This window comes from Mobula hypostoma, chromosome 4 (assembly GCF_963921235.1).
Source record: "Mobula hypostoma chromosome 4, sMobHyp1.1, whole genome shotgun sequence".
NCBI lineage: Eukaryota > Metazoa > Chordata > Chondrichthyes > Myliobatiformes > Myliobatidae > Mobula > Mobula hypostoma.
The window spans coordinates 66,040,714-66,067,738 of NC_086100.1; the positions used below are offsets into that span (position 1 = coordinate 66,040,714).

General features: G+C 40.1%; 1 protein-coding gene across 1 annotated transcript in view; it reads left to right on the plus strand.

Moving 5' to 3' along the window:
• Nucleotides 1-20,005, plus strand: part of LOC134345360 (ephrin type-A receptor 4) — a 133,836-nt gene extending 113,831 nt beyond the window's left edge. Inside the window, exons 11-18 of the mRNA XM_063045889.1 lie at nucleotides 948-1,133; nucleotides 3,099-3,160; nucleotides 3,275-3,484; nucleotides 3,613-3,762; nucleotides 10,417-10,613; nucleotides 12,635-12,790; nucleotides 15,823-16,664; nucleotides 19,024-20,005. Of these exons, the coding sequence (XP_062901959.1) occupies nucleotides 948-1,133; nucleotides 3,099-3,160; nucleotides 3,275-3,484; nucleotides 3,613-3,762; nucleotides 10,417-10,613; nucleotides 12,635-12,790; nucleotides 15,823-15,937 (1,076 nt within the window). The 3' untranslated portion in view covers nucleotides 15,938-16,664; nucleotides 19,024-20,005. The remainder of the gene's footprint in view (nucleotides 1-947; nucleotides 1,134-3,098; nucleotides 3,161-3,274; nucleotides 3,485-3,612; nucleotides 3,763-10,416; nucleotides 10,614-12,634; nucleotides 12,791-15,822; nucleotides 16,665-19,023) is intronic.
• Nucleotides 20,006-27,025: the final 7,020 nt, after the last annotated feature.

Below are 27,025 nucleotides of genomic sequence, written 5' to 3' on the forward strand. Positions count from 1 at the left end.
TGTTTGAAGTTTGAGATAGGAAGGAAAATTGATAGGGTAAATTAAGAACAAGTATTCTTGCTGGTTTGAGAATCTAGGACTGGAGAATGTGTACCTAAAATTTATAGCCAAAACTGTCAGCATTGAAGCTAGAAAATACTTCCAAGAAAAGGAGTAGTAGAACTTAGCAACTGATGCAAAAACTATTTGTTAATTCAATTCTTACATTGATAATTTACTGTCAAGCAAAATCATGATGTGATCTCAGGAGAAGGATTAACAGTACAAATCGTTCGGGAGACCACACTTGGAGTATTGTGTTTTGTTCTGATCACTGAACTATTGGAAGGATGTCAATTATCTGAACAGGGTACATAAAATATCCACAAGGATGTTATCAGGACTGGAGGGCTTGAGTTCTAAGAAAAGGCTGGGGCACTTTCTGGGGTGTAGGAGACTGAGGGGTGACTTTATTGTAGTTTACAAAATTGTGTGGGTCATAGATAAGGTGAAGAGTCAGTCTTTTCCAGGTTAGGGGAGTTTAAAACTAGAGGGCATAGATTTAAGCTGAGTGGGGAGAAAGGAGATCCTGACAGGCAACACTTTCTACATGGAAAGTGGCAGGTATGTGGAACAAGCTGCTTGATGAAGTGGCAAATGTGAGTACAATTGCAAGGTTCAGAAGGAACTTAGCAGTTATGTGGATAGGAAAGGCTCAGAGGCATATGGGTAAACACAGACAATGGAAGTAGCTCAGTTAGAATGACAGTTGGCATAGGTGAGTTGGGCCAAAGGATTGTTTTCATTCTGTATGGTTCTATGATTTCATCTGGAGTTAGGAGTTACTATCGAAGGAAGCTTGTACATACCATTATTTCAAAGATCAGCCATGACCTTGTTGATTGCTGGGATTGGCCCAAGGGACTAAGTCTGCCATTTTTGATCATATGTCCTATTCTTTTCCACAGGTGAATTTGGCGAAGTATGTAGTGGACGATTGAAAATGCCAGGCAAGAGAGAGATCTGTGTTGCCATCAAGACCCTGAAAGCTGGCTATACTGATAAACAGAGACGAGATTTCCTGAGTGAAGCAAGCATCATGGGCCAGTTTGATCACCCGAACATCATCCACTTGGAGGGAGTTGTTACAAAATGTAGGTCCAGTGAACGGACTGTGCATAAATGCCGTATACATTCATCTAGAAATGACAGATGGGACACTTTCTGATAAATAACAAGGGAGAAGCCCTGGAACACAAGTCATTAATCTTTGTGGCAGATTCAAATGAGTTTATGGTGCAAATTGACATTCTATCCTTAGACAGCTTGTACTAAGATTTGCAGTGAAATTAATATCTAGGTCTATTTAGGCCGGGATATTTTTTGAAACTGTGACAGACTTGGCAGGGTGTCATGGGATAGGTGAAAACAGATGGCAAGGAACTCGATATTAAGCAGCAAAACAATTCCTTTTTGTCGTAAACCATATCTAAGGCTACCTGCCTGTGAAAGGATGAGATGTTATAAATGTTCATGCACAAGAATTTCATTCTTCCCTTGTGACTAAGAAGTCAAGCTTCTCTAGATAAATGTGCAACAATTAAGCATTGCAACTCATCTGCAAGCATAGCAGTAACAGAAGAATATTTCTTTGTAAAAGCAGTTTTTAGAAATTGCTATTTAAATTTAGAGAATGTGTAACCTGACCTATTGTATCCTATTGCTTGATACCCAGCAGACTGTACAGAACCGTAATGAGCACATTTGCCCTTGTTCCTGCTTCTCTAATGGCTGTCACTTAATAAAACATTCATCTCAGCTAGATTTTGATAGGTATGATAATAGACAGTATTTAGTAAACAAAAAATAAAAAATGCAAATCAAGTCCCCAACCTTAGTTCCAGAATTGCCTCTAAGCTGTCACTTCAACACGTCGTGTTCTGACTTGAATACGAACCTGGTCTGCAGAGTTGAGACTATGTCATGTTGTAACATACAGCCATCTTTTTTCTCACTGTCCTGAAAGAGAGAAAAACTGCTATTAGCAGATTAATTGCATGTATAACTGAAATCTTCTCTTGAGACTTGCTGTGATAAAGTTAGTAATTGGGAATAAGAGTCTGCTGTGGTATTGAGCTGGGTAGACCTGTGTAATCCAGCAGGATTTTGGCACTCCTGAATTGAGGTTGTGAGAATGTGGGGGAGGAGGGAAGAAGAGCCAGATTAGTCACATTCCTGGATCCACTTGCTATCTGGTGACTGAGTTAGTAAATATAAGGTGTGGACAGGGTTACATCTATTGTGATGCCTCTCATTGTCAATAGTCGGCGAGCAGACACAGGCCACTTCTGCACATGAAGAATAGATGTTTCTGCTTAGGACTACTGGTGTCTTGCTAACTAAATTCCAAATGAACAATTTAGAGTTGGGGTAGCTTATAGTGCATTTAAATAGAATCTTAAAATAATTATCTTCAGTAATGTATCAGGAACTACATGTGTAAAATTAAACTACATTTGATTTGGAATGTAGCAGGTTTTGCTTAGTGACTTCAGTGAACAACCACTGGCATCTAAATTTTTAATGCCTTATTCCCCATTGTAGTAGCACAGATTTTACTGTTTGTACACTTGTTAAATTGACAGAGACCAGCAACCGAGTATATTCTTATCTGATTTTTCTTCCACTTTTTATTATTAGTGCCAGAGTGGAAAATAGCTCCAGTGAGTAGGTACAGCTTCAAGAAGGACCTGTGAAATCAATTTGTGGCAACATGTCATGTCCTAAAAAGGTGCAATTATGATCCCTAGAGTCGGCGTAAAGAATGGGAAGGAAAGACGAACTTCTTTCAAGCAGCTAAACTCCAGAGACATTCTCTAAATTACACAAGACCTTGCAAATATATAACTAGTAAGGGTTAATCTGACAGATGGTGTCCAACGTGTTATTCAATAAATCATCCAGACTTCTATGCATCTAGGGCATAGATTGTGGCATTTTTAATTAAATTAGATCTATCATGATAAATGACAGTACAGCCAATGTAATTCTCTGTATCTCATTTTCATCTCATTAATGGAAATGTTTGGCAAATAATTCCATTTTGTTTGAAACTCTAGGTAAACCGGTAATGATCATAACTGAATACATGGAAAATGGATCTCTGGATGCATTCCTCAGGGTAAGTCATTGTCAGGCTCTGAAGAAAATGCATTTTTTTTGGGAAAGAGACTCTTTCTAAGATGTAGTCCTGCTCTATTATCGTAGAAGTGAACTTGATTTGTGTTGTTTACAGAAGAATGACGGCCAGTTCACCGTTATTCAGCTGGTGGGAATGCTGCGCGGAATTGGCTCAGGAATGAAGTACCTCTCTGATATGAGCTATGTGCACCGAGATTTGGCTGCTCGGAATATTCTTGTGAACAGTAATTTAGTCTGCAAAGTTTCTGATTTTGGCATGTCCCGAGTTCTTGAAGATGATCCAGAGGCAGCGTATACCACACGGGTAAGGCCACACTCACCTAGCTCAACAATTGGATCTTTGTGCTGGAAGCCAGGGTAAGATGATCAAATGACCAGAGGCAGCACAACAAACTTTTGCCTTCTAACTGATGATCAAATTCTTGTTTACAGGGCGGAAAGATCCCAATCAGGTGGACAGCACCTGAAGCAATTGCTTATCGCAAGTTTACCTCAGCAAGTGATGTTTGGAGTTATGGGATTGTGATGTGGGAGGTTATGTCCTATGGAGAGCGGCCTTACTGGGATATGTCCAATCAAGACGTAAGTTTGTTTAATTTGAGTCTATTATTTTTTTAGGATAAAAGGTTGGAAGCTGTCTCCAATTGGTGCTGCACTAATAAGACATACCGATTTGAAAATCTTTTTTGTTCCGAACAGTTGGTCATCATAACTTGAGCATATTGAGATAGTAAAACAGATATTCCTGCAGATATAACATACAGATGATCAGGTATTATTGTTGTGGAGTGACATATCCATCTCCACAAATGCACCTCACTGATGTCTAGTCTACTGCTGCCTTAAATCAGCAGTTTCAGGATGACTCCGAAGCTGCAGGTGGAGGAATTTCTGAAAGGAATGGAAGTCCTGTTCTTGCGGGGGTGGGAATTTACTTTGTCCTTCCATCCCTCTCTCCTATAGCAGATGCCTCATGTTTATTTATTTATTGAAATACAGCACGGAATAGGCCCTTTTGGCCCTTCAAGCTGTGTTGCCCAGCAATCCCCCAATTTAACCCTAGCCTGATCACAGGACAATTTACAATGACCAATTAACATAGAAACATAGAAACATAGAAAATAGGTGCAGGAGTAGGCCATTCGGCCCTTCGAGCCTGCACCACCATTTATTATGATCATGGCTGATCATCCAACTCAGAACCCCGCCCCAGCCTTCCCTCCATACCCCCTGACCCCCGTAGCCACAAGGGCCATATCTAACTCCCTCTTAAATATAGCCAATGAACTGGCCTCAACTGTTTCCTGTGGCAGAGAATTCCACAGATTCACCACTCTCTGTGTGAAGAAGTTTTTCCTAATCTCGGTCCTAAAAGGCTTCCCCTCAATCCTCAAACTGGCCCCTCATTCTGGACTTCCCCAACATCGGGAACAATCTTCCTGCATCTAGCCTGTCCAATCCCTTTAGGATCTTATACGTTTCAATCAGATCCCCCCTCAATCTTCTAAATTCCAACGAGTACAAGCCCAGTTCATCCAGTCTTTCTTCATATGAAAGTCCTGCCATCCCAGGAATCAATCTGGTGAACCTTCTTTGTACTCCCTCTGTGGCAAGGATGTCTTTCCTCAGATTAGGGGACCAAAACTGCACACAATACTCCAGGTGTGGTCTCACCAAGGCCTTGTACAACTGCAATAGTACCTCCCTGCTCCTGTACTCGAATCCTCTCGCTATAAATGCCAGCATACCATTCGCCTTTTTCAACACCTGCTGTACCTGCATGCCCACTTTCAATGACTGGTGTATAATGACACCCAGGTCTCGTTGCACCTCCCCTTTTCCTAATCGGCCACCATTCAGATAATAGTCTGTTTTCCTATTTTTACCACCAAAGTGGATAACTTCACATTTATCCACATTAAATTGCATCTGTCATGAATTTGCCCACTCACCCAACCTATCCAAGTCACCCTGCATCCTCTTAGCATCCTCCTCACAGCTAACACTGCCACCCAGCTTCGTGTCATCCGCAAACTTGGAGATGCTGCATTTAATTCCCTCATCCAAGTCATTAATATATATTGTAAACAACTGGGGTCCCAGCACTGAGCCTTGCGGTACCCCACTAGTCACCGCCTGCCATTCTGAAAAGGTCCCGTTTATTCCCACTCTTTGCTTCCTGTCTGCTAACCAATTCTCCACCCACACCAATACCTTACCCCCAATACTGTGTGCTTTAAGTTTGCACACTAATCTCCTGTGTGGGACCTTGTCAAAAGCCTTTTGAAAATCCAAATATACCACATCCACTGGTTCTCCCCTATCCACTCTACTAGTTACATCCTCAAAAAATTCTATGAGATTCGTCAGACATGATTTTCCTTTCACAAATCCATGCTGACTTTGTCCGATCATTTCACCGCTTTCCAAATGTGCTGTTATCACATCCTTGATAACTGACTCCAGCAGTTTCCCCACCACCGACGTCAGGCTAACCAGTCTATAATTCCCCGGTTTCTCTCTCCCTCCCTTTTTAAAAAGTGGAGTTACATTAGCCACCCTCCAGTCCTCAGGAACTAGTCCAGAATCTAATGAGTTTTAAAAAATTATCACTAATGCATCCACTATTTCTTGGGCTACTTCCTTAAGCACTCTAGGATGCAGACCATCTGGCCCTGGGGATTTATCTGCCTTCAATCCCTTCAATTTACCTAACACCACTTCCCTACTAACATGTATTTCCCTCAGTTCCTCCATCTCACTGGACCCTCTGTCCCCTACTATTTCTGGAAGATTATTTATGTTCTCCTTAGTGAAGACAGAACCAAAGTAATTATTCAATTGTTCCGCCATGTCCTTGCTCCCCATAATCAATTCACCTGTTTCTGTCTGCAGGGGACCTACATTTGTCTTTACCAGTCTTTTCCTTTTTACATATCTATAAAAGCTTTTACAGTCCGTTTTTATGTTCCCTGCCAGTTTTCTCTCATAATCTTTTTTCCCCTTCCTAATTAAGCCCTTTGCCCTCCTCTGCTGAACTCTGAATTTCTCCCAGTCCTCAGGTGAGCCACTTTCTCTGGCTAATTTGTATGCTCCTTCTTTGGAATTGATACTATCCCTAATTTCTCTTGTCACCCACGGGTGCACTACCTTCCTTGATTTATCCTTTTGCCAAACTGGGATGAACAATTGTTGTAGTTCATCCATGCAACCTTTAAATGCTTGCCATTGCATATCCACAGTCAATCCTTTAAGTGTCATTTGCCAGTCTATCTTAGCTAATTCACATCTCATACCTTCAAAGTTACCCCTCTTTAAGTTCAGAACCTTTGTTTCTGAATTAACTATGTCACTCTCCATCTTAATGAAGAATTCCACCATATTATGGTCACTCTGACCCAAGGGGCCTCTCATGACAAGATCGCTAATTAACCCTTCCTCATTGCTCAAAACCCAGTCCAGAATAGCCTGTTCTCTAGTTGGTTCCTCGACATGTTGGTTCAAAAAACCATCCCGCATACATTCCAAGAAATCCTCTTCCTCAGCACCTTTACCAATTTGGTTCACTCAATCTACATATAGATTGAAGTCACCCATTATAACTGCTGTTCCTTTATTGCACACATTTCTAATTTCCTGTTTAATACCATCTCCGACCTCACTACTACTGTTAGGTGGCCTGTACACAACTCCCACCAGCGTCTTCTGCCCCTTAGTGTTACGCAGCTCTACCCATATCGATTCCACATCTTCCCGGCTTATGTCCTTCCTTTCTATTGCGTTAATCTCTCCTTTAACCAGCAACGCCACCCCACCTCCCCTTCCTTCATGTCTATCCCTCCTGAATATTGAATATCCCTGAATGTTGAGCTCCCATCTCTGGTCACCCTGGAGCCATGTACCTACCAACTGGTACATCTCTGGACTTTGGGAGGAAACCGGAGTACCCAGAGGAAACCCACACAGTCAGGGGAGAACGTACACACTCCTTACAGGCAGTGGTGGGAATTGAGCCCAAGTCACCTGTACTGTAAAGCATTGTGCTAACCACTATACTGCTTTGATGTCCTAGGAGCTTTCTCCCCTTTCTCCTTGCAAGACACCAAACATTCCCACTCTTCTGGTGACTCCTAAAATCAGATCTAAACCATAGGACCACACTTTTTTAGGTAAACCATTAAATAATGTTCAAATAAATCTTAAATGTATATAACTGAAGACTTGACAAAGTGGCTCAGAAACTCTTGGGGTCCGTTCCAAAAGCCCTCACCTTTCCCAATAGGTGTGCAGCAAAAGACTGTACACCTGTAAGTAACACTCCGCATTTTATAATGACCTGTTGGTCCTCAAAACTGGAACATATTGAGACATTAAAACAGATATTCCTGCCAAACAGCTGGCTGCTCTCCACATCTCAGGTCTAGTCTGGTCACCAATGAGAATCGTTTCCTTAAACGCTTCCAGAAAATGTAATGAAAAACAACTCTCTAACAATGCTTTAGCTGGCCTCTTTGTGTTTAAGCTTCAACTCTTTTACTAAATTGGTAACTTATGCTAAACATAAGCGCAAAAAAAAATCAGCATTTTGTAGTGACACCTGATCTTGTCTACCCCTGCTGCTCTTCAACAGAGCATCATAGGAAATCACTCCAATGAAATGTGGTCAATTTGATTCCTTTGGGTGTGTTTTTTTAAAGGAGCTGCACCCTTTCCATGAAAACTAAACAGGAAGGTAAAGCAGACATTCTGGCCGTATGCACCCATTGGCTGAGGTAGCTCAAAGACGAGAGAATCTGCAGATGCAGTGAATCCAAGCAACACACACGGAACGTCCTGATGAAGCGCCTCAGTCCGAAACGCCGACTGTTTATTCTTTGCTATAGATGCTGCCTGGCCTGCTGAGTTCCTCCAGCATTTTGTGTGTGTGGCTGAGATAGCTTTTCACTTCAGCCAATTTCCTTAACCTGTGCCTCAGAATGTTTAATGTAATAGTTTCCTTAATCAAACAGATATTCACTTCCAAGACATAAGGCACTGCAGATGCTGTAAACCTGAGGCACAAACAATCTGCTAGAGGAACTCATTGCATCAAGTAGCATTTATGGAAAAAAATAAGTTATTGATGTTTTGGGTTGAAATGCTGCATTCAACCCGAAACATCAACAATTTAAAATCTCCCACCGATGTACAGTAGGTAGCATAGTTCTTAGGGTAACACAGTTACAGCACCAGCAACTCAATTTCAATTCCCACTGCTGTCCGTAAGGAGTTTGTACATTCTCCTTGTGACAGCATGGATTACCTCTGGGTGCTCCAGTTCCGTCCCATGTTCCAAAGATGGGTTGGTAGGTTAATTCGCAAACAACAGGAATTCTGCAGATGCTGGAAATTCAAGCTACACACATAAAAGCTGCTGGTGAACGCAGCAGGCCAGGCAGCATCTCTAGGAAGAGGTGCAGTCGACGTTTCAGACCCAGACGATGGGCAAGGGGTATATTCAGAGGGACAGAGGGAGAAAAAGGAGAGTGAGAGAAAAAGGAGAGTGGGTAGCCTCCAACCTGATGGCATGAACATTGACTTCTCTAACTTCCGCTAATGCCCCACCTCCCCCTCGTACCCCATCTGTTACTTATTTTTATACACACATTCTTTCTCTCAATCTCCTTTGTCCCTCTGAATATACCCCTTGCCCATCCTCTGGGTTTTTCCCCCTTCCCCCTTTTCCTTCTCCCCGGCCCTCCTGTCCCATGATCCTCTCATATCCCCTTTTGCCAGTCACCTGTCCAACTCTTGGCTCCATCCCTCCCCCTCCTGTCTTCTCCTATCATTTTGGATCTCCCCCTCCCCCTCCCACTTTCAAATCTCTTACTAACTCTTCCTTCAGTTAGTCCTGACGAAGGGTCTCGGCCTGAAACGTCGACTGCACCTCTTCCTAGAGATGCTGCCTGGCCTGCTGCGTTCACCAGCAACTTTGATGTGCGTTGGTAGGTTAATTGGTCACATGAATGTAACTAGGCAACGAGAGTGTATTGGGCCGGAAGAGTGCACTGTGCTGCATCTCTAAATAAAAATAAAATATTGCTCAGCTCGTTAGGTTCCTCCAGCAAATTGTGTGTTACTTCTAGGTATTCATTATCATTTGAAAAGGTATTATAGATTTTCTTCTCTTCACTGTTCTTAGTGGAGTGTGTCAGATGCTAATAGCATGCTTCATAACAATCTTTTTCTCCTGAATTGCTAGATTTATGCTCTCTGGTTAATTACTCAGTGGAAATGCTTCTTATTTCAGTCATGGAGTGGACAGAAACAGTCAGTGTTGTGGGATTCAGTCACACGAGCAGGGAAGACCTTGTGTTATCCATTGGTGTGTGCTATGCTTGTGAATTGCAGTGACGTAAGCCAGTAAGGATCAGTCCTCTGGAATTGTTTCCTTCAGCTAGCTCTTTTGCTGTCAACCTGCCTTTCTTCATTGCACTCCGTAAATCCAGCTAGTTTTAGTTACCATGGAGGTGGGAGGTGGGCGTGAAAGGGTCCTGGTCTATAGCTACATGTGATTAGGTGAGATACCACACTGATCTGTTGGTGCTCATCTTGCACAGGTATAGTCATCAGGAAAATAGGTACAAGGAGAGCAAACAAATCCTAGAGTGGATAACTTAACACTGATAACTTCTTTACATCTGACATGAACCAGTTCATACAGAAGTAAGTTAGAATGTGAATACAAAGTCAGAAAAATTGATTTAAACCCAATGAATTTGGTTGCCATAGAGGGAGAGCAACAAATATTCATCAGACCATATCAAGGGACGGAGGGTTTACAATGTGAGGAGGCAGGCCTGTCTGTATTCTTTGGAGAACTCAGAAGAATTAAAAATGATCTCAATCAGAGTTACAAAATTCTTACAGGGCCCAACAGCCTAGATATAGAAACAATTCTTCCTTAGCTGTCAAGTCTTGAATCAGCGATTACACTCTCAGAATGAGAGACAGGTATTTTAAGATTGAGGCAGAAGAGATTTCTTCACACAGCGGGTGGTGCTGATTTGTAATCTTATACCCAAGGTTTTTTTGCTGGGTTCATTCAAAACAGAGATCAATAAACTTTTGAGTTATCAAGAAATGGAGATATTGCAGGAAATTTAGAGCTAAGGCAGGTGGTCACCCAGAATCTTGGAGCAGACTTGAAGGGCCAGAAGGTCTGAACCACTCTTTAATAATTTGTTGCTATTGCAGGTGATTAAAGCGATAGAGGAAGGTTACCGATTGCCACCTCCCATGGATTGCCCCGTCTCCCTTCATCAGTTAATGCTGGATTGCTGGCAAAAAGAACGCAATGACAGGCCCAAGTTTGTGCAGATTGTCAACATATTGGACAAGCTGATTCGAAATCCAAGCAGCTTAAAAAGAACAGCAGTGAATGAGAATACAAGGTCAGTATTATAAAGTGTTACATGTAAAGATAGATCTAAGATTTTTCTCTGCAAGTCGCTTATTATTGACTTTTAATTTTGCAATTGTCACTTTCAATTGCTTATTTCTAATTATGCTACATCTAATGAATTAAAATATTCAGCTGATGATTCTGATCAAGGTAACCAAGATAGTAGTTCTTACTGTTTCTGCTGCAAAGTTAAAATGAATGCAAACATTGTTTTCACTCTCATGCTCCTCAAAGCTCACTTTGGTTTAGCCTTCTTTTCTTCAGACGCCGAAGTCCTACTTCAGAGGCCTAAGTCCCAGAAAATTCAGTTTCCTCTGTCAAATAGATGTAAGGATCCCAGAGTATTCTTTGGAGAAAGGCTGGGGAAATTATTCAATCTTTACACCTTAGGCAACGTTGTTAAAACAGGTTGTCTTCGTAATGACATTACTGTTCATGTGAACTTGCTATGTGCAAATTGACTGAATTTCTCTCGAATTTTCAGAGAAAAATACTTAAGTACTTCATTGGCTATAAAGGACATTGAAACACCTTGCTTAATACATTTCAGTCCTTCAACGTCTCTCAAATTAAGTATTTAATTCTTTAAACTAGTCCTTAATTAAAGAATATAACAATTAAAAATAAGATTCAACATAGTTGTCCTATATCAAATGTTTTAGTATTATTTACTTATTTTGTACGCAATGAAATGATTGCGGTGATTACCAACATAGTGGATGTCTTTCCAAATCATAACACTGAGAGAAATACCACAAAGTTCTTTGCTGGTGCTGTTACAGATTATTACTAGATATGATTGACCTTTACATGAGTTCAATAGGTAATAGCTACCCTGGAGCTATTCTGGCATCTTCCCCCTTGTTGTCTAGTCCTAATGAATGGTCTTGGCCCAAAACATCGACTGTTTTATTCATTTCCATAGATGCTTCCTGACTTGCTGACTTCTTTCAGCATTTTGTGTGTGTTACTTTGGGGCTATTAGTTGGCACATCTTTTTTCAAATTGATTTAAATTTGTCAGACCAGGAGCCCACAACGCATCCATATTATGCAGGTTAATCATTCAAAAGAGCCGAAGGAGGTATTCAGATGAATATTAAGCCGATTGCTGAACTGTATTCAGCTGAATTACTGTTTGCCTCAAAGGCCCTACACTTCTGCTTAACAATAAATGAGCAGGATGTTATCAATAGAAACACAAATTTTATGCTTTCTTTCCTCATTAATCATTATTAAACCATTCTGAAAGAGGTTATGGGAAGGAAGGTGCCTGTTGTGCTAGCAGATTATAAAATTAACTTGTAATGCTCAGCTTAATAAGATTTCTATAATTTACTTTCCAGTATTATTAGTAGAAAGCCCTGACTTCCAGTTCTTTATAATTAAGAGTACATCAAAGAATATAATACTGATGGTTACTGTTATTAAAGTTTTAAGACATAACGTAACAAAAAGGGGAATTATGTTTAACAGAGGAGCTAAATAAATGTTAATTTTATAGACTGTTTTTGGAATTCCCAGTGCTGCCATCTATAAAAAGCAAACCTTTGTAGGATCTGTCTGCATTTTTTTCAGGTTATTTGTTGAGGTTGAGGTTGATTTGGTTTGTGGGTTGAGGTGAATGATGAGGTTCATGGAGGAACTGTAGACTCTTCCATGGAAGGTGGTGGACTTCTTCGCTAATTAAGCAGGAGATCTGTATGCTCCCAGTGCTTGACTCAGGCTGTGAGTGTGACAAGGAGCTCACTGAATATTCCAAATAAATTTTATATTCTATGATTGCGATCAGAACCAAGCACTTTGCCAGCTTTTTGGGAAATAAAAGAGCATATCAGTGCTGTTCTGCATAAATTGGCAATTTACTCCAGAATTTAACAAATCCTACACATTAATACAACTTCTTCACCTAGTAGTGTATAATGTAGATGTATTGGGTAGGGAAGTCCTTTCTCAAACCATTATATTTCATGGTTTATTTTAAAGATATATTCATTTTCTTTCCCCATAGGCCCTCCACTGCTTTGTTAGACCCAGGCACACCTGACTTCTCTGCTTTGGATTCTGTTGATGACTGGCTTCAGGTTATTAAGATGGATAGATACAAAGATAACTTCACAGCAGCAGGATACACCTCTCTAGAGTCTGTAGTACACATGAACCAAGAGTAAGTACCAACACTTGTATGGTGATTGGAATGAAATGTGTATTTGCCATGTGAGATTCAATACATTTTTAAATGCTACACCAAATATTTGAAGACAGAAGAACCACACCACCTGATGGACAGCTGTAAAAGAATTCACGCACTAACTACTTTTGAGTAGCTCTCATACTGGCTCTCATAGTTACTGATACAGTAAGCTGCTGAGTTTCTTCTGGAGTAAAATAGATACATGAGAATCTCTATGTAACTGTTCATATTTGAACTTGATAATAGAAAGGGAAGTTGTCTTCCTCAACAGTAATTTGCTTGAACTTAATCAGAAAGTACAGGGACTTGGATAACTTCTTAAATGAACTTAAGTCATCCAAATACACTCTTTGAATTGTTGACAGTCTTGTAATGGAGGCAAATGTGGCAGCTAATTTACATACATGGTTCCACTAGCATCAGTGAGATAAATGACCAATTCATCTGCTTCAGATGGTGCAGCTTGAATGTTAAGTATTTGCCCAAGAACCAAAAAGATTTCTTTGGCCCTATCAGAATCAAGTTTAATATCACTGGCATATGTCGTGAAACCTGTTGTTTTGCAGCAGCAGTACACTGCAATATGTAATAATAAAATTATAAATTACAATAAGTATATATAAAATTTAAATTAAATAAGTAGATAGATATTTATTGATCCCAAAGGAAATTACAGTGTCACAGTAGGATGACAAGTATACAAATATAAGAAGAGAAGTAAGAAAGAATAAAAAATAAGTTACCTCAAACAGTCTAACAGGAAGGGTGTCATCACTTCCCCAGCTATAGGTTGACCCATTATAGAGCCTAAAGGCCGAAGGTAAGTAGTGCGAAAGAGAGGAAAAGTATTACTGAGGTAATTATCATGGGTTCATTGTCCATTCAGAAATCTGATGGTGGAGGGGAAGAAGCTATTCCTGAAACATTGAGTGTAAAGCCTGACTTATACTTGTGTGTCAAATGTGCACTGCAGGTACGGCGTAGCCATGAACCCTATGCTGTATCTACGCCGTAGCCTGACGCACACCTCTCCCAAAAATGTAACTACGTATTGCGGCGAAGCAGACTAAAACAACTGTGATTGGTCCGCCTGGTAGCATTGCATGTCATCCTACACTGCAATAGCTTCCCATTGGGCGAATGAAGGGCAGGAAAGGAACTCTGGCTGCAATGCTTTCCATAAACCTTTACAGACCTCTGAAATTACGGAGGACCCTGTGCTTGACACCAGTTTGTAGCTAGCTGCTACAGCCTGTTGACTTCCACCTGAAGCTAAAACTCGAATGGTGATTACCAGTCTCTGAAAATACTGTGCATACACTGATGTGAAATAAATGGTTGGAGACGATGAACCAAATTGTCAAGTCTACCTGCCGACATCCGAAAATATTTGAAATGCATTTCCTCATCCATGTCTCTCAGTGGCCGGAGAAGCACAGAAAATTCACCCTCCTTCAGTTTTCAGTCTCCATTGTTTAAAGTTTGAGTTTCTTCGTGTTAAGTTTCAACACGAAGAAACACAACACAGTGGCATAGAAACCCCATCACCAACTAGCGTTTTAGCAGTGAATTGCAGCATGATGCAAACACACCAACGCACAAGTATAAATGCTCACAACGGCGGAGGCCACTTGCGTAGGCACAAGTGTAAATCAGCCTTAAGTGTTCAGGCTCCTGTACCTCATTGATGATAGCAATGAGAAGAGGGCACATTTTGGGTGATGGATGCCGACATCCTGAGGCATCACATTTTGAAGGTGTCCTTGATGCTGGGGAGACTATTACAGAAGTATTTCTATTGTCCAGGTGATTCAAGGCCGATTGGAGAGCCAGTAAGATTGCATTCACTGTAGACCTAGTATGGCATTTAGTTATTTTCATGGTATCTTTTACCTGGAAGGATAGGTTGGGCTTTGTTCAATATCAAATCTGAAAGACATGATTTATCAGTTGTACATCTCCATTACAACACAAAGTATCAGCTCAAATTAGTGTTCAAATATATAGATGGCTTCAGAAGACAGAGCACTACTGCTAATCGTAAATACAGTATTCTACAGCTGCTGGAAATCCAGAGTTACATACAAAATGCTGAAGGAGCTCAGCAGGTCAGGCAGCATCACAGTCAACGTTTCAGGCCTAGACACTTCAACAGGACTTAGCACTGTTACTAAGACAATTGTAGCACCCTGACTCAGGTTTCTCCTTGCCACTGACCCCCACGCCCTTCAGGGGATAGGAACAACATTGACAGTGAAGGCATTGATTGTCCTTGCTTGATGACTCCTGAACTGCATCAAGTTAAATGTCAACCACATTCAAGGGTTGAGCCTTGTATTGTGGTCAATAGCAGGTAAAAGTGAGAGATTTCCTGCCATTAAAAGCAGTGATTAAAAGGAAGATGTTTTGGTATTGACTGGCAATCTGGTGGTTTTATGGTTACCAATTTGAGACGAGCTTTATTTCAGTATTTGAATTTAAATCCCCTATCTGCCACAGTGGAATTCAAACCCCATAGCTTATTCACTACATTAATACTACCATGGCTAGAGTATTGTCTAGTCCCTTTCAGCCCAGCCTGTGGGCCATGAGCTTACATTTCCAAGGTAAGGGAAATATAGGTTCTGTCTTCAGTTGTTAATGGCATTTAGCATGTTGAATCCAAGTACATGGATTGTAGTTTCTACTTACTTAGTACTTCCGACCAAAGGACTGGAATTCATTACTATGGGATTAAAAAACAAAAGTGTATTGCTTGGATTTCCAGCATCTGCAGATTTTCTTTTGTTGGTAAATTGCCTTGTAAGTTTGCTGCAAATGGCAAAAACTGCCTAAAGATAGAATCCTTTCATGAGGACAATTTTACTGCAAATCTAAATGAAAATAAATGGCAGACCTGTAGAAAATTGCAATCTCCATGCATCTTCTGTTATATTAAGGAATATATAAAATGCTTTTGAAAGAACAATATATTGACTCTTGTCATTTACTATTTGTTTCTATAGTGACCTGGTCCGCATTGGAATCACAACAATGGTGCACCAGAACAAGATCCTGAGCAGCGTCCAGGGAATGAGGGCCCAGGTGCAACAGATGCAGGGAAGAATGGTTCCTGTCTGAGCCATTTGAAAAACTCAATGAAATTAGTTTACCTCATTCATGCACTTTAACAGGAAAAGAACTGCACTTTTTACTTCATTGTTGCCCTTTGATATACGGATATTTTGTCAGTGATTTTGCTTGATTTGAGGACAGAATGCTGAACTTCATGACCATCGTATGACTTATAGAGACCTTCGTCCTGATAAGAGGAAACTGGATTGGATGTACAGTATATTTGTTTTTAAATTCCTGTTTCTCTTGGATGAACAATCACAAAGGAGCCAATCTATTAATACCATTACTCATACCACATTTCAGTGGTTTTTGAATAATCACTGGATTGAAGATTACTTTTCCTACATGGCTTGCTAATGAAGGATTTGAAAAGCTGATTTGAAGCTCTCCCAAGACATTCCTGCAGATACAATCTTGACTTGCGGTGCATCATGAATAACAATGCCCTTTCAATGACTGCGTCATATGTGGAGATTTCTGTAAACTGCCACTATGTTCTTCCAAAACTTTGCTGAATTGAGCAGGCAGACCTGAGGATTACAGTTATGAAATATAGTGATTTAAACTGTCATGTAACTTAGAATGAGCCTAACACAAATATAGTGGCAAATTCTTCCATCGAGAAGTGTCTAAATAATTTTTTGGAATGGAGGACCATCAAATGTTGACCAAGGAAATACCAATTAACAATGGAGTGAATTTATTGCAACCAACTACAAAAGATAATGAGGTAAAAATTACTTTGACAATTGAGTCATCACAAACATAATCTTTTGAAAGTTGGTGAATTTATTTCTAAACATTGATTCTTACATGGATTCTTAAAGGACAGGGCAATGCATGAAGGTGTCTGAACATGCACAGCAACATCCGATTGCATTAGGCATCTTTTCCTTTCAAAGTTGTGCCTTTTCCACGCATTGCATTTGCACATACATATCAATCTGATGGTACATGCTCTTGCAGAACAGACTAGGTGTGTCATGACCATCTTTCTGCGAGAACCAGAACCTCCACTCATTTCCCAGTGACAATCACTATGGAGGGAACAGTAATGAGGTTAATAATCATGCAAGACCTGTTCTTGTATATAAAACACCTTTTGTCTTAATGCAGGGTATAATTTTCAGTAGCACATCCTCACAAAAAGAAAACATCAGCCTCACACCACCCATTTTATATGCTTTCCTGCCACTGCCTGTAAGGAGTTTGCATATTCTCTTCATGACCGTGTGAGTATTCTCAAGGGGCTCTGGTTCCCTCCCATAGTCCAAAGGCATATTGCTTGATAGGTTAATTGATCATGATAAATTGTCCCATGATTAGGGAGCATTAAACTGGGGGACTGTTAGGCTGCACAGCTCGAAGGACCTAAGGGCGTATTCCATGCTGTATCTCAATAAATAGATAATAAAATAAAAATTTCTAGGCCAGCTTATTGCTGCGACATCTTTCTGGATCCATTTTTCTATCCAGTGTGATGTTTGAAATGCTTCCAACTTTCCTCTGATGAAGTTTTTACATGTGTGTCCCACCAACCATATGCTGCCTACAGGAGGAGGTGCTCAACTTCATCAAGAAAAGGAGGCCAGGCTGGCAGGTGAAGGTGGCCAGCTTGATCTAAGTGCTTTGTAAATCGCTTCTCAGAAACCACTAGAGCATCTGAAAACAGTCAATCATTCTTAATTTAATGAAAATCATTGGTGCACTTAGTCCATTATATTTTTGCAAATTAAATAGGTCAGAATGGAACACAGTTTTTTGTGCAATAATCGTATCAATTCCCTTTTGTTCTTTTATGTAACTGTTAGGTAATGAATTTTGACATTCCATTTTAAATTTTTATCTATTTATAAAATTTCTCTCCTTCCTTCCACCAAAAAAAAATAGAGAAATTAGATCACTCAAAGCAACTGGTACATGGAGACCTCCACTGGCCAGGGTTTACCATGGATATGACAGTCCAACTGTCTACATTCAGTCCATACTAAAGCCAGGGCAAACTGGTGCATGTTCATTGAATAAACCAAGTAGTTCAAACAAATACAGCTCTCTGAGCTTTTCTCCCATTGGAATAATCCATTGGCATCTAGTGTCACATTTAATGAGCCTTTCCTTAACTGAATGGCAACAGGCTCTTCAGTGAGTCAGCGAGAGTTTGGGGACGCACTGGAGGAGGGTCATCATAAGTGTTTTTCAAATAAATGATGATCAGAGATGGGTGAATTTTCTGCTTTCCAACTAAAGCAATAGTAGGTTAATTACCTCCTTGGGCTGAAGTAAATTACACAGCCACCGCAACCCCCCCCCCCCCCCCATTTTATGTGGCTTAGCTTATCTGATTTTGTTGAAGCCAACTACTTATGTTTAAGGACAAAAATTTTGGAGCAAGTATTTTGGCTTATTTACAGCAGAATAATTCATGCTTAATTGGTTGCAAGAGTTGAATTTCAGTTAAAAGCAAGATATCACGGGAAGTTTAATAGAGGTACTATTAGAGTTAAATATTTGTAAGTCTAAATGGTTCAGCAAATCTTCAAACCCCAATTAAATCAAGGCTTATTAGATGGAGATATTTTCCAGGAAGGAGGGAAGCCTACTTCAAGTTCCAGGACTCCAGGTATATCTTCCATGTATTTGTCCATGCCAGGGTGGATGCTAAGCATTCTCGAAGTCTTAATGCATCTGATCTAAATAGACTGCATCATGTTTAACAAATGAGATGATTTATCTCATTGCCAGGGCCCTTCACAAAATACATAAACCTGGTGTATTAGTGGCTGCAACTAGGAGTTATTATGTAAAATAAGTTCCCTTTAAAAGTTGATTACAATAATGCAAATATATTTTAATGGAAAAGTACATCACATGGTGTGAACCCATTGTGGTTAAATATAGTGACATTGATTGATGACAAACTGGGGATTAAATGTAGCTGATAAAATTGTTTCTTATGAACAATATTCTATAAAGATTGATTTAAAACAATGATTAACTAAACAAAATTGATTTAATCTTTAAATATAATATATAATCATCATTACTGCACTATGCAAAAAAAGCATTAATTATCCCTTGCTTTGCTTTAGAACTGAATGAACTGCCTAATAACCTCATGTAAGCACTGGGAACTCGGAACTAGGAACAACAATGAACATGGAAAATCCCACAGTAGCTATTCCCACGAAGATCAGATCCAAAGAAGGAACTCAGCTTCAAAAACACCAGCTTCAGACAAGCCCAAATTCAAAGCAAAAAAAAAGAAAACTCTCAAGTGTACAAAGTTCAGCATCTGTTCTGGAAAATCACAAGTGGAATGTAGTGTGTAAGATAACTAAACATTGTGGACTTCTGCATGTCACTGCTACGCCTAATGTGACAACCTGTTCAAAATACTATTATTAGCTATTAAAAATGTATGGAATTTGTTATATAGGACCAGATCCCCAGACCTGTCACTGAGCTGTACACGTGTGTTTTATTGAAGTAGTTTTTCAAATTGTGCCACTGTCATTTGGTATACATTTGATCATGTCAAAAATTTCTTATTCAACACCTGCTCATTTTTCTTTCAGAACATTTTGGTAGAAATTTTTACAGCTTGGTGCACATTTTTGTTATAGTGTGTGACAATTATGACATAATTCTTTCAAAGTTATCGTAAACTGTAACTGATATTTTCATTTACATTTCACGTTCTTCTGTCTTAAGCAGTATTCTCTTAAATGCTAATTTTAAACAAATGACATAGATCTATTTTTTGTATTCCTGCTTGGACCTGATTGGATAAGTACAAGACTGTGTGTGGTCTTCTGAATAAAAGTGTACAGCATATTTTAATTTAGTTCAAACTGGAATTCTTCTAACAGTCCAATACTTTACTTTATACCTTTGACGAGTTAGGCATAGATTTTTTTTGCTGTGTTATTTTGTATTTTTTTTATTTGAATTTTAGGTACATGTAACTTATGTCATTTATTTATGGTCTTGAGAATCTTTTGTACCTAGTTTGTACATTGTAAAATAATAGTTACAAAAACTGCACAGAAAGTGCATACAAAATAAAGTAGTTATAGCACAGTCTTTGTTTGGGAGAATGATTAATGCTCAATTATTGTTTTTAGTTTTCAATTATTCAATTAATTATTCAGTATTGACTTCTGTTCTTTGAAACCTTGCAGTACGAGTTCCCATTCTAATCCGGGCCACAAATGGAAGAGAAGGTCATGGATGTTGTTCATTAAAGTGAGAGAGGAAACATCAGTACAAGAGATTAGATGAACTCAAGAAAGTGCTTACAGTATAGAAAAAACAATTGGTGGATTAGTTAGATAGACAATGAGGAACATGTATATTAGCAGAGGTTTTTAGAGAATAGTCAGAAACACATACAGCAATCATTCAAAAAGAAATTGAAATTGGAATCGTATTGGTCTGATCACAACAGATGCGGTCTGCTACCCGAAATGACTACCTGAGGAGTCTGTCTGAACTCACTTGATTAGAATAAGAATGGCTGACTGAGTGGCATCCCAAGAAGCAGAACAGGCTGGTAGTACATCCTGGTTTCTTCCACAGACCACATTTATGACCTACTAACAGCTCCCTGTTTCAAAAGCTTCTGAATAGTTTCATTTGACTATCAGAAAGTTAAACAAGTAAAGCAGAGTGAATTAAAAATATATTTGCCTCCACATCCTTTGGCGGATGTAATGCAGAGGAGCCAAATACAAAGTACATCCAGTGCTCCACCCGAGACACGGCACTGAGGCTAGTAACCGAGCAGGTAGTTTGATTCACTGCCATCTCAGTAATAGCTTGTCACTGACTTCAGAATTTCAATATGTAGGCTTAGAGATCAGGGAGAGGTTGGTTAATGAGGAGGGAATTACAAATTCTCCGCAGAATCATCAGTCATGAGGTGAGCTATACGTATTCACACAGGTGTTTACATTGTCAAGGGTATTAAATGATAGAGGAATCATGATCTCAATTGACCTACATCTCACTTGCTAGATCTGAATAGAAGGACTGAAAGTTATTTCGAACTTTCTGCCTTGTTTCTTAATCAATGAGCAATGCAGAGAAACATAATATGAGAGCAAATGAGCCATTAAAACCTACAACATAAAATACTGAAAATCTCAATTTACTGTAGCTGCTGGTATTTTAATGAAACACGCAGACATTCTATTAAACAGAATATCACTTCAAATCAAAATTCAAAATATATTTATTATCAAAGTACATATGTGTTATCATATACAACCAATAGTAAGTAAATAAGCAATAGATATCAAGAACATGAGATGAAGAGTCCTTTAAAATGAGTCCACAGGTCATAGTTTAGTGTTGAGGTGAGTGAAGTTATCCCCCCTAGTTTGACAGCTTGATGGTTGAGGGGTAATAACTGTTCCTGAACCTGGTGACTCCTGTACCTCTCCCTGATGTCAGCAGCAAGAAGAGAACATGGCCTGGATTGTGAGGATCTCTGGTGTTAGATGCTGCTTTCCTGCAACGGTGCTCCACCTAGACGTGCTCAACAGTGGGGAATGCCTTACCTGTGAAAGGCTGGGCTGTATCCACAACTTTTTGTCGGCTTTTCTGTTCAGGGGCTCTGGTGTTTCCATACCAGACTGTGTTGCAACCAGTCACCATACTCTCTCCACTGCACATCTATAGAAATTTGTCAAAGTTTTAGATGACAAACATTTTCAAACTTACAAGACAGTAAGTGTGCTGCAGTGCTTTTTTTTGTAACGGCATTCATGTGCTGGGCCCAGAACTGATCCTCTGACATGATAACACCAAGGAATTTAAATTGCTGACGCTGTTCATATCTGATCCGCCGCTGAGGACTGGCTCATGGACCTCCAAATTGCTCCTCCTGAAGTCAATAATCAACTACCTTTGCTGACATTAAGTGAGAGGTTGTTGTGACACCACTCAGTCAAATTTTCAATCTCCTTCCTATACTGTATGCTGACTTGTCACCACCCTTGATTTGGCCAATGACAGTGATGTCATCAGCAAACTTAAATACGGCATTGGAGCTGTGCACAACCTCACAGTACATAGTGGGTAGAGTAGGGGGCGAGGCACACAGCCTTATGGTACACTGTGCTGATGGTGATTGTGCAGATGTTGCCAATCCAAACTGACAGGAGTTTGCAAGTGAGGAAATCAAGGATCTAGTTGCACAAGAAGGTAATGAGGCCTACGTCTTGGAGCTTTTGAGGGAATGATAGTATTGAATGGCAGCCTATAGTCAATGAAGAGCATCCTGATGTATGCATCTTTACTGTCCAGATATTCCAGGGTAGAGTGAAGACCTAGTGAAATGACAACTTCTGTGGACCCGTTGTGCAGGAGGCAAGTTGGAATGGAAACAAGTTGCGTCTCAGGCAGGAGTTGATATCAACCTCTCAAAGCACTTCGTCGTAGTGGATGTAAGTGCTACTGGATGATAGTCATTGAGGTTACCACACTCCTTTTAGGCACCAGTATAATTGGAGCCTGCTTGAAGCAGGTGTGTATCGCAGTCTGCCAATGTGAGAAGTTAAAGATATCAGTGAACACTCCAGCCAGCTGTTCAGCACAGGTTTTCAGTACTTGGCCAAAAACCCCATTTTTTCCGTGGGTTCTCCCTCCTGAAGGTCTCACGCAGGCCTCAGAGACTGAAATCACAGGGTCATCAGGAATTGTCTGAGTTTGTGAAGATGTTTTGACAGGCAAAGAGAGGATAAAAGGCATATAGCTCATCTGGGAACAAAACCTTGTTCCAAGATGGCACTGGTGAAACTCGACAATACTTTGTAGGCAACTGACAAAACTTATCCAAATTGAATGTTTATGTTTTTTTTCTCTTAAGAGATAGAACAGCTTCTTCAAGTTGTGGCACTTATTCCCACAGCGTTCTGAATCAAGAAGTTTCCTCTAACTTCTCTTCCTGCTCAATGAGAATTGTAAATTGATGACCTCTTGTCACTGGCTCCCCAGTGAGAGGAAATGGCTTTTCCTTAATCACTGTCAAAGCCCTTCATAATTTTGAAAGGCTCCATTAATTTTCCTCTGAGCTTGCTTTTCCTAGCAGGCTAGTGCTAGCATCATCCTGGTGAATCTGCAATATCGGCAAATGCACTTCTGTTCTCAAAGGCTTCAGTGTTGTTTCTGTAACTGAGCATTCTTATGTTATAACTGGTCTAATTATTGTCTCGGACACATTTACGCTAACCTCCTTTACACTCATTTCTAGGTCAGGCCTGGTTGCTGGAGATGTGAGGCAGTGGCATTACCTGCTGGGTCACTATGCCACCAACACAGATGTTGCTTCCTCTCATTTGTAATGGTTGGTTTAAAAAAAAATGCAATCACTTGAAAAGGAGAGGACAAACAGATTTAAAAATACATAATGTTTATTCAAATAAATGTACAGTTTCTTATGTCAGTTCAAGATTAACATCACTCACACCCGAAAAAGTTACTAATTAAAATTTTGATTTCACTAATTGAAATCATCATGCCTGTTTTGTTAGCACTGTTCTAAAATATTGTATATATTAATAATATTATGGATAATATACAAGCTTACTAATGGGACAAGTGAACGCTACAGAAAGCATTAGATGACTTAATTATAAATCTATTCTATTTTTAACTACTGTATTTAAAAGACTGAATGTTCCTCTTTAAATCAAATTTTATTATGGAACAAAAAATGTTTCATTTCGGTGTCTGAATGCACTAGTTTAGAGAAGATGCACAAACTTCAAAATAAATATTAGTAGAGATTGAAGCTCCTGATTTCATTCATTAAAATGGCACAACGTGCGGTCTGACTTGATTTTTCTGCAATCAGCTGCTATTGGTGACACTTTCCTGATTTACACACATTAACCACAAGCGATTTTAGGAATCCAGATCCCCAGCTGAGACTAGTAAGAATGAACTCATGCCACACCTGCACTTCTTAGAGGATTTATTACCAAATCCAGTTGCAATTGGGGGAGGGTCGTAGAGAAGAATGTACAATAGACCCGAGAGTAGGCTACACTTACAGCAATGACATCAGAGTGGAAGATGTGAACACCTGGAGATTGGCATGGCACAGTTAAGGACACAGGAAACCCATCGAGGATGAGGGAAAAGAAGGAAGCATTGGTGAGAGGTCAGTGTCAACAGTAATTCCGAGGACTTGGTCACAGTGCTTGAAGGAATTTATGAATGATCAAAACCAGTTGAAGCAGCAAAAAAAAATTCATGTATCAAGTACCAGCTAAATCCCCATCACTTAAAGAGCAATAATCTTAGACCTAACAATCACACAATTAGTGCTACAATCACACAAATACATATTTCAACCTTCCACACTTTTCAGTGTTTAGCCAGAAAAGCATCTTGCAACGCAATGATTAACTCTTCGAATGCTCTTGCAGGAGGTGGGACAGGCAGTCAATGGGCTTCTGTCATACCTAAAGACTTGATCAACTCATGATCATGATCTTATGATCAATTCCTCTTGGTGCACAAATGTATCAGTGATGTCCCAGTTCTGCTCACCAGATCTGGAATATCTCGCAAATAAGTTTTGTCCATTTTACCTGCCATGGGAGATTTCAGTGATCTTTTTGGTAGTGGTGTACATGCCACCTCAGACCAATATCAAACAAGCTCTAGGTGATCTGAGCGATATGATCAACATGCATGAAATAGCGCACCCTGATGTCTTCATCATCATTTTAGTGGATTTTAATCAGGCCAGTTTGAGAACATCACTAAGTAATTACCATCAACAAATCACTTATAGAACCACAGGAAACAATGCACTGGATCACTGTAACACCACCATGAAGAGTGCTTACCATGCTATTTCACGTCCACACTTCTGGAAGTCTGATCACCTGGCTGTACTTCTACTCCTTAAGTATAGGCAGAGACTGAAGACTGCAGCACCAAGTGAGGACCAAGAAGGTTTGGACAAGGGAAGCACAGGAGTGCTTACAGGACTACTTTGAATGGGTGGACAGGACTGTATTTATGGATTCATCGTCAAATCTGGATGAATATGCTGCAGTTGTTACCGACTTCATTATAACCTGTGTAGATGAGCGTGCGCCTTGAAAACTTGCTGTACATTCCCAAACAAATATCCATGGATGAACCAGGAAGTTTGTTGTCTTCTGTGGGCTTGATCTGTGGCATTTACATCTGACAACCGCAGCCTATATAAGAAAACCAGGAATGACTTGTTTCAGGAGCTATTTCAAGAGCGAAGAAACAATTCTGAGTGAGGATGGAAGCAACATTGGATGCAGGACAACTCTGGTAGTGTTTGCAAGACATTACTTCCAACAAAGCAAAACCCAGTAGCATGAATAGCAGTGATGCTTCACTACCAGATAAGCTCAACACCTTTTATGCCTGCTTTGAAAGGGAAAATGTAACTACAGCTGTGAAGAACCCTTCTGCACCTGATCTCTGTCTTGAAGGCAGATGTCAGGCTGTATTTCAGGAAGGTGAACCCTCTTAAAGTGGCAGGCCCTGATGGAGTACCTGGTAAGGCTCGGAAAACTGGCAGGTGTATTCAAAGATATTTTCAACCTCTCATTGCTATGGTCAGAAGATCCCACCAAAAAGGCAACAATTATACCAGTTCCCAGAAGAGTAGTGTGAGTTGCCTTAATACCTATCATCCAGTAGTACTCACATCTACAGTGATGAAATGCTTTGTGAGGTTGGTTATGGCCAGAATCAACTCCTGCCTCAGCAAGGACCTGGACCCACTGCAATTTGCGTACCACCTCAATAGGTGTGTAGCAGATGCAATCTCAATGGCTCTTCACATGACCTTAGATCACCTGGACAGTACAAACACTTATATCAAGATGCTGTTCATTGACACTTAACACCATTATTCCTACAGTCTTGATCGATAACCTATTGAACCTGGGTCTCTGTACCTCCCTCTGCAACTGGATCCTTACTGGAAGACCATTATCTGTATGAATTGGTATTAACAGCTCCTCCTCACTGACGATCAACAATGATGCATCGCAGGGATGTATGCTTAGCTCACTGCTGTACTCTCTCTATACCTATATGTGGCTAGACATAGCTCAAATGTCATCTCTACATTTGCTGATGATACAACCATTGCTGGCAGAATCTCAGATGGAGATGAGAGTCAGTTCAGGAGTGAGATATGCCAGCTTCTTGAGTGGTGTTGCAGCAGTAACCTCACACTCAACATCAGTAAGACGAAAGAGCTGATTGTAGACTTTAGAAAGGGAAAGATGAGGAATCACGAACCAATCCTCATAGAGAGATCAGAAGCAGAGAGAGTGAGCAATTTCAAGTTCCATGGTGTCAAGATCTCTCAGGATCTAACCATGTCCTAACATACTGATGCAGCTATCAAGAAGGCAAAACAGCAGCTATATTTTATTAGCAGTTTGAGGAGATTTGGTTTGTCACCTATGACACTTGAAATCTTCTACAGATGTACCGTAGAGAGGATTCTGTCAGGCTGCATCACTGTCTGGTATCGGGGGGAGGGGGAGTTGCTACTGCACAGGATCGGAAGAAGCTAAAGAAAGTTGTAAAATTAATCAGCTCCACCTTGGATACTACCCTTCGTAGTATCCAAGACATCTTCAAGGAGCGGTGTCACAGAAAGGCTGCATCCATCATTAAGGACCCCCATCGCCCAGGATATGCCCTCTTCTCATTGTTACCATCAGGAAGGAGGTACAGAAACCTAAAGGCACACACTCAGTGATTCAGGGACAACTTCTTCCCATCTGTCATTTGATTCCTAAATGGACATTGAACCCATAAATGCCACCTCACTCTTATTATTTCTGTTTTTGCACTATTTTTAATTTAACTATTTAATAAGCACACATATATATATATATACTCACTGTAATTGATTTACTTTTTTCCCTGTATTATCATGTATTGCATTGTACTGCTATCGCTATGTTAACAAATTTCACGACATATGTCAGTGATATTAAACCTGATTTGGATTCTTTTGCTTCATTATTGGCCTCTTCAAAACTTTGCCTTTGACCCCTCTCCTATCATTCT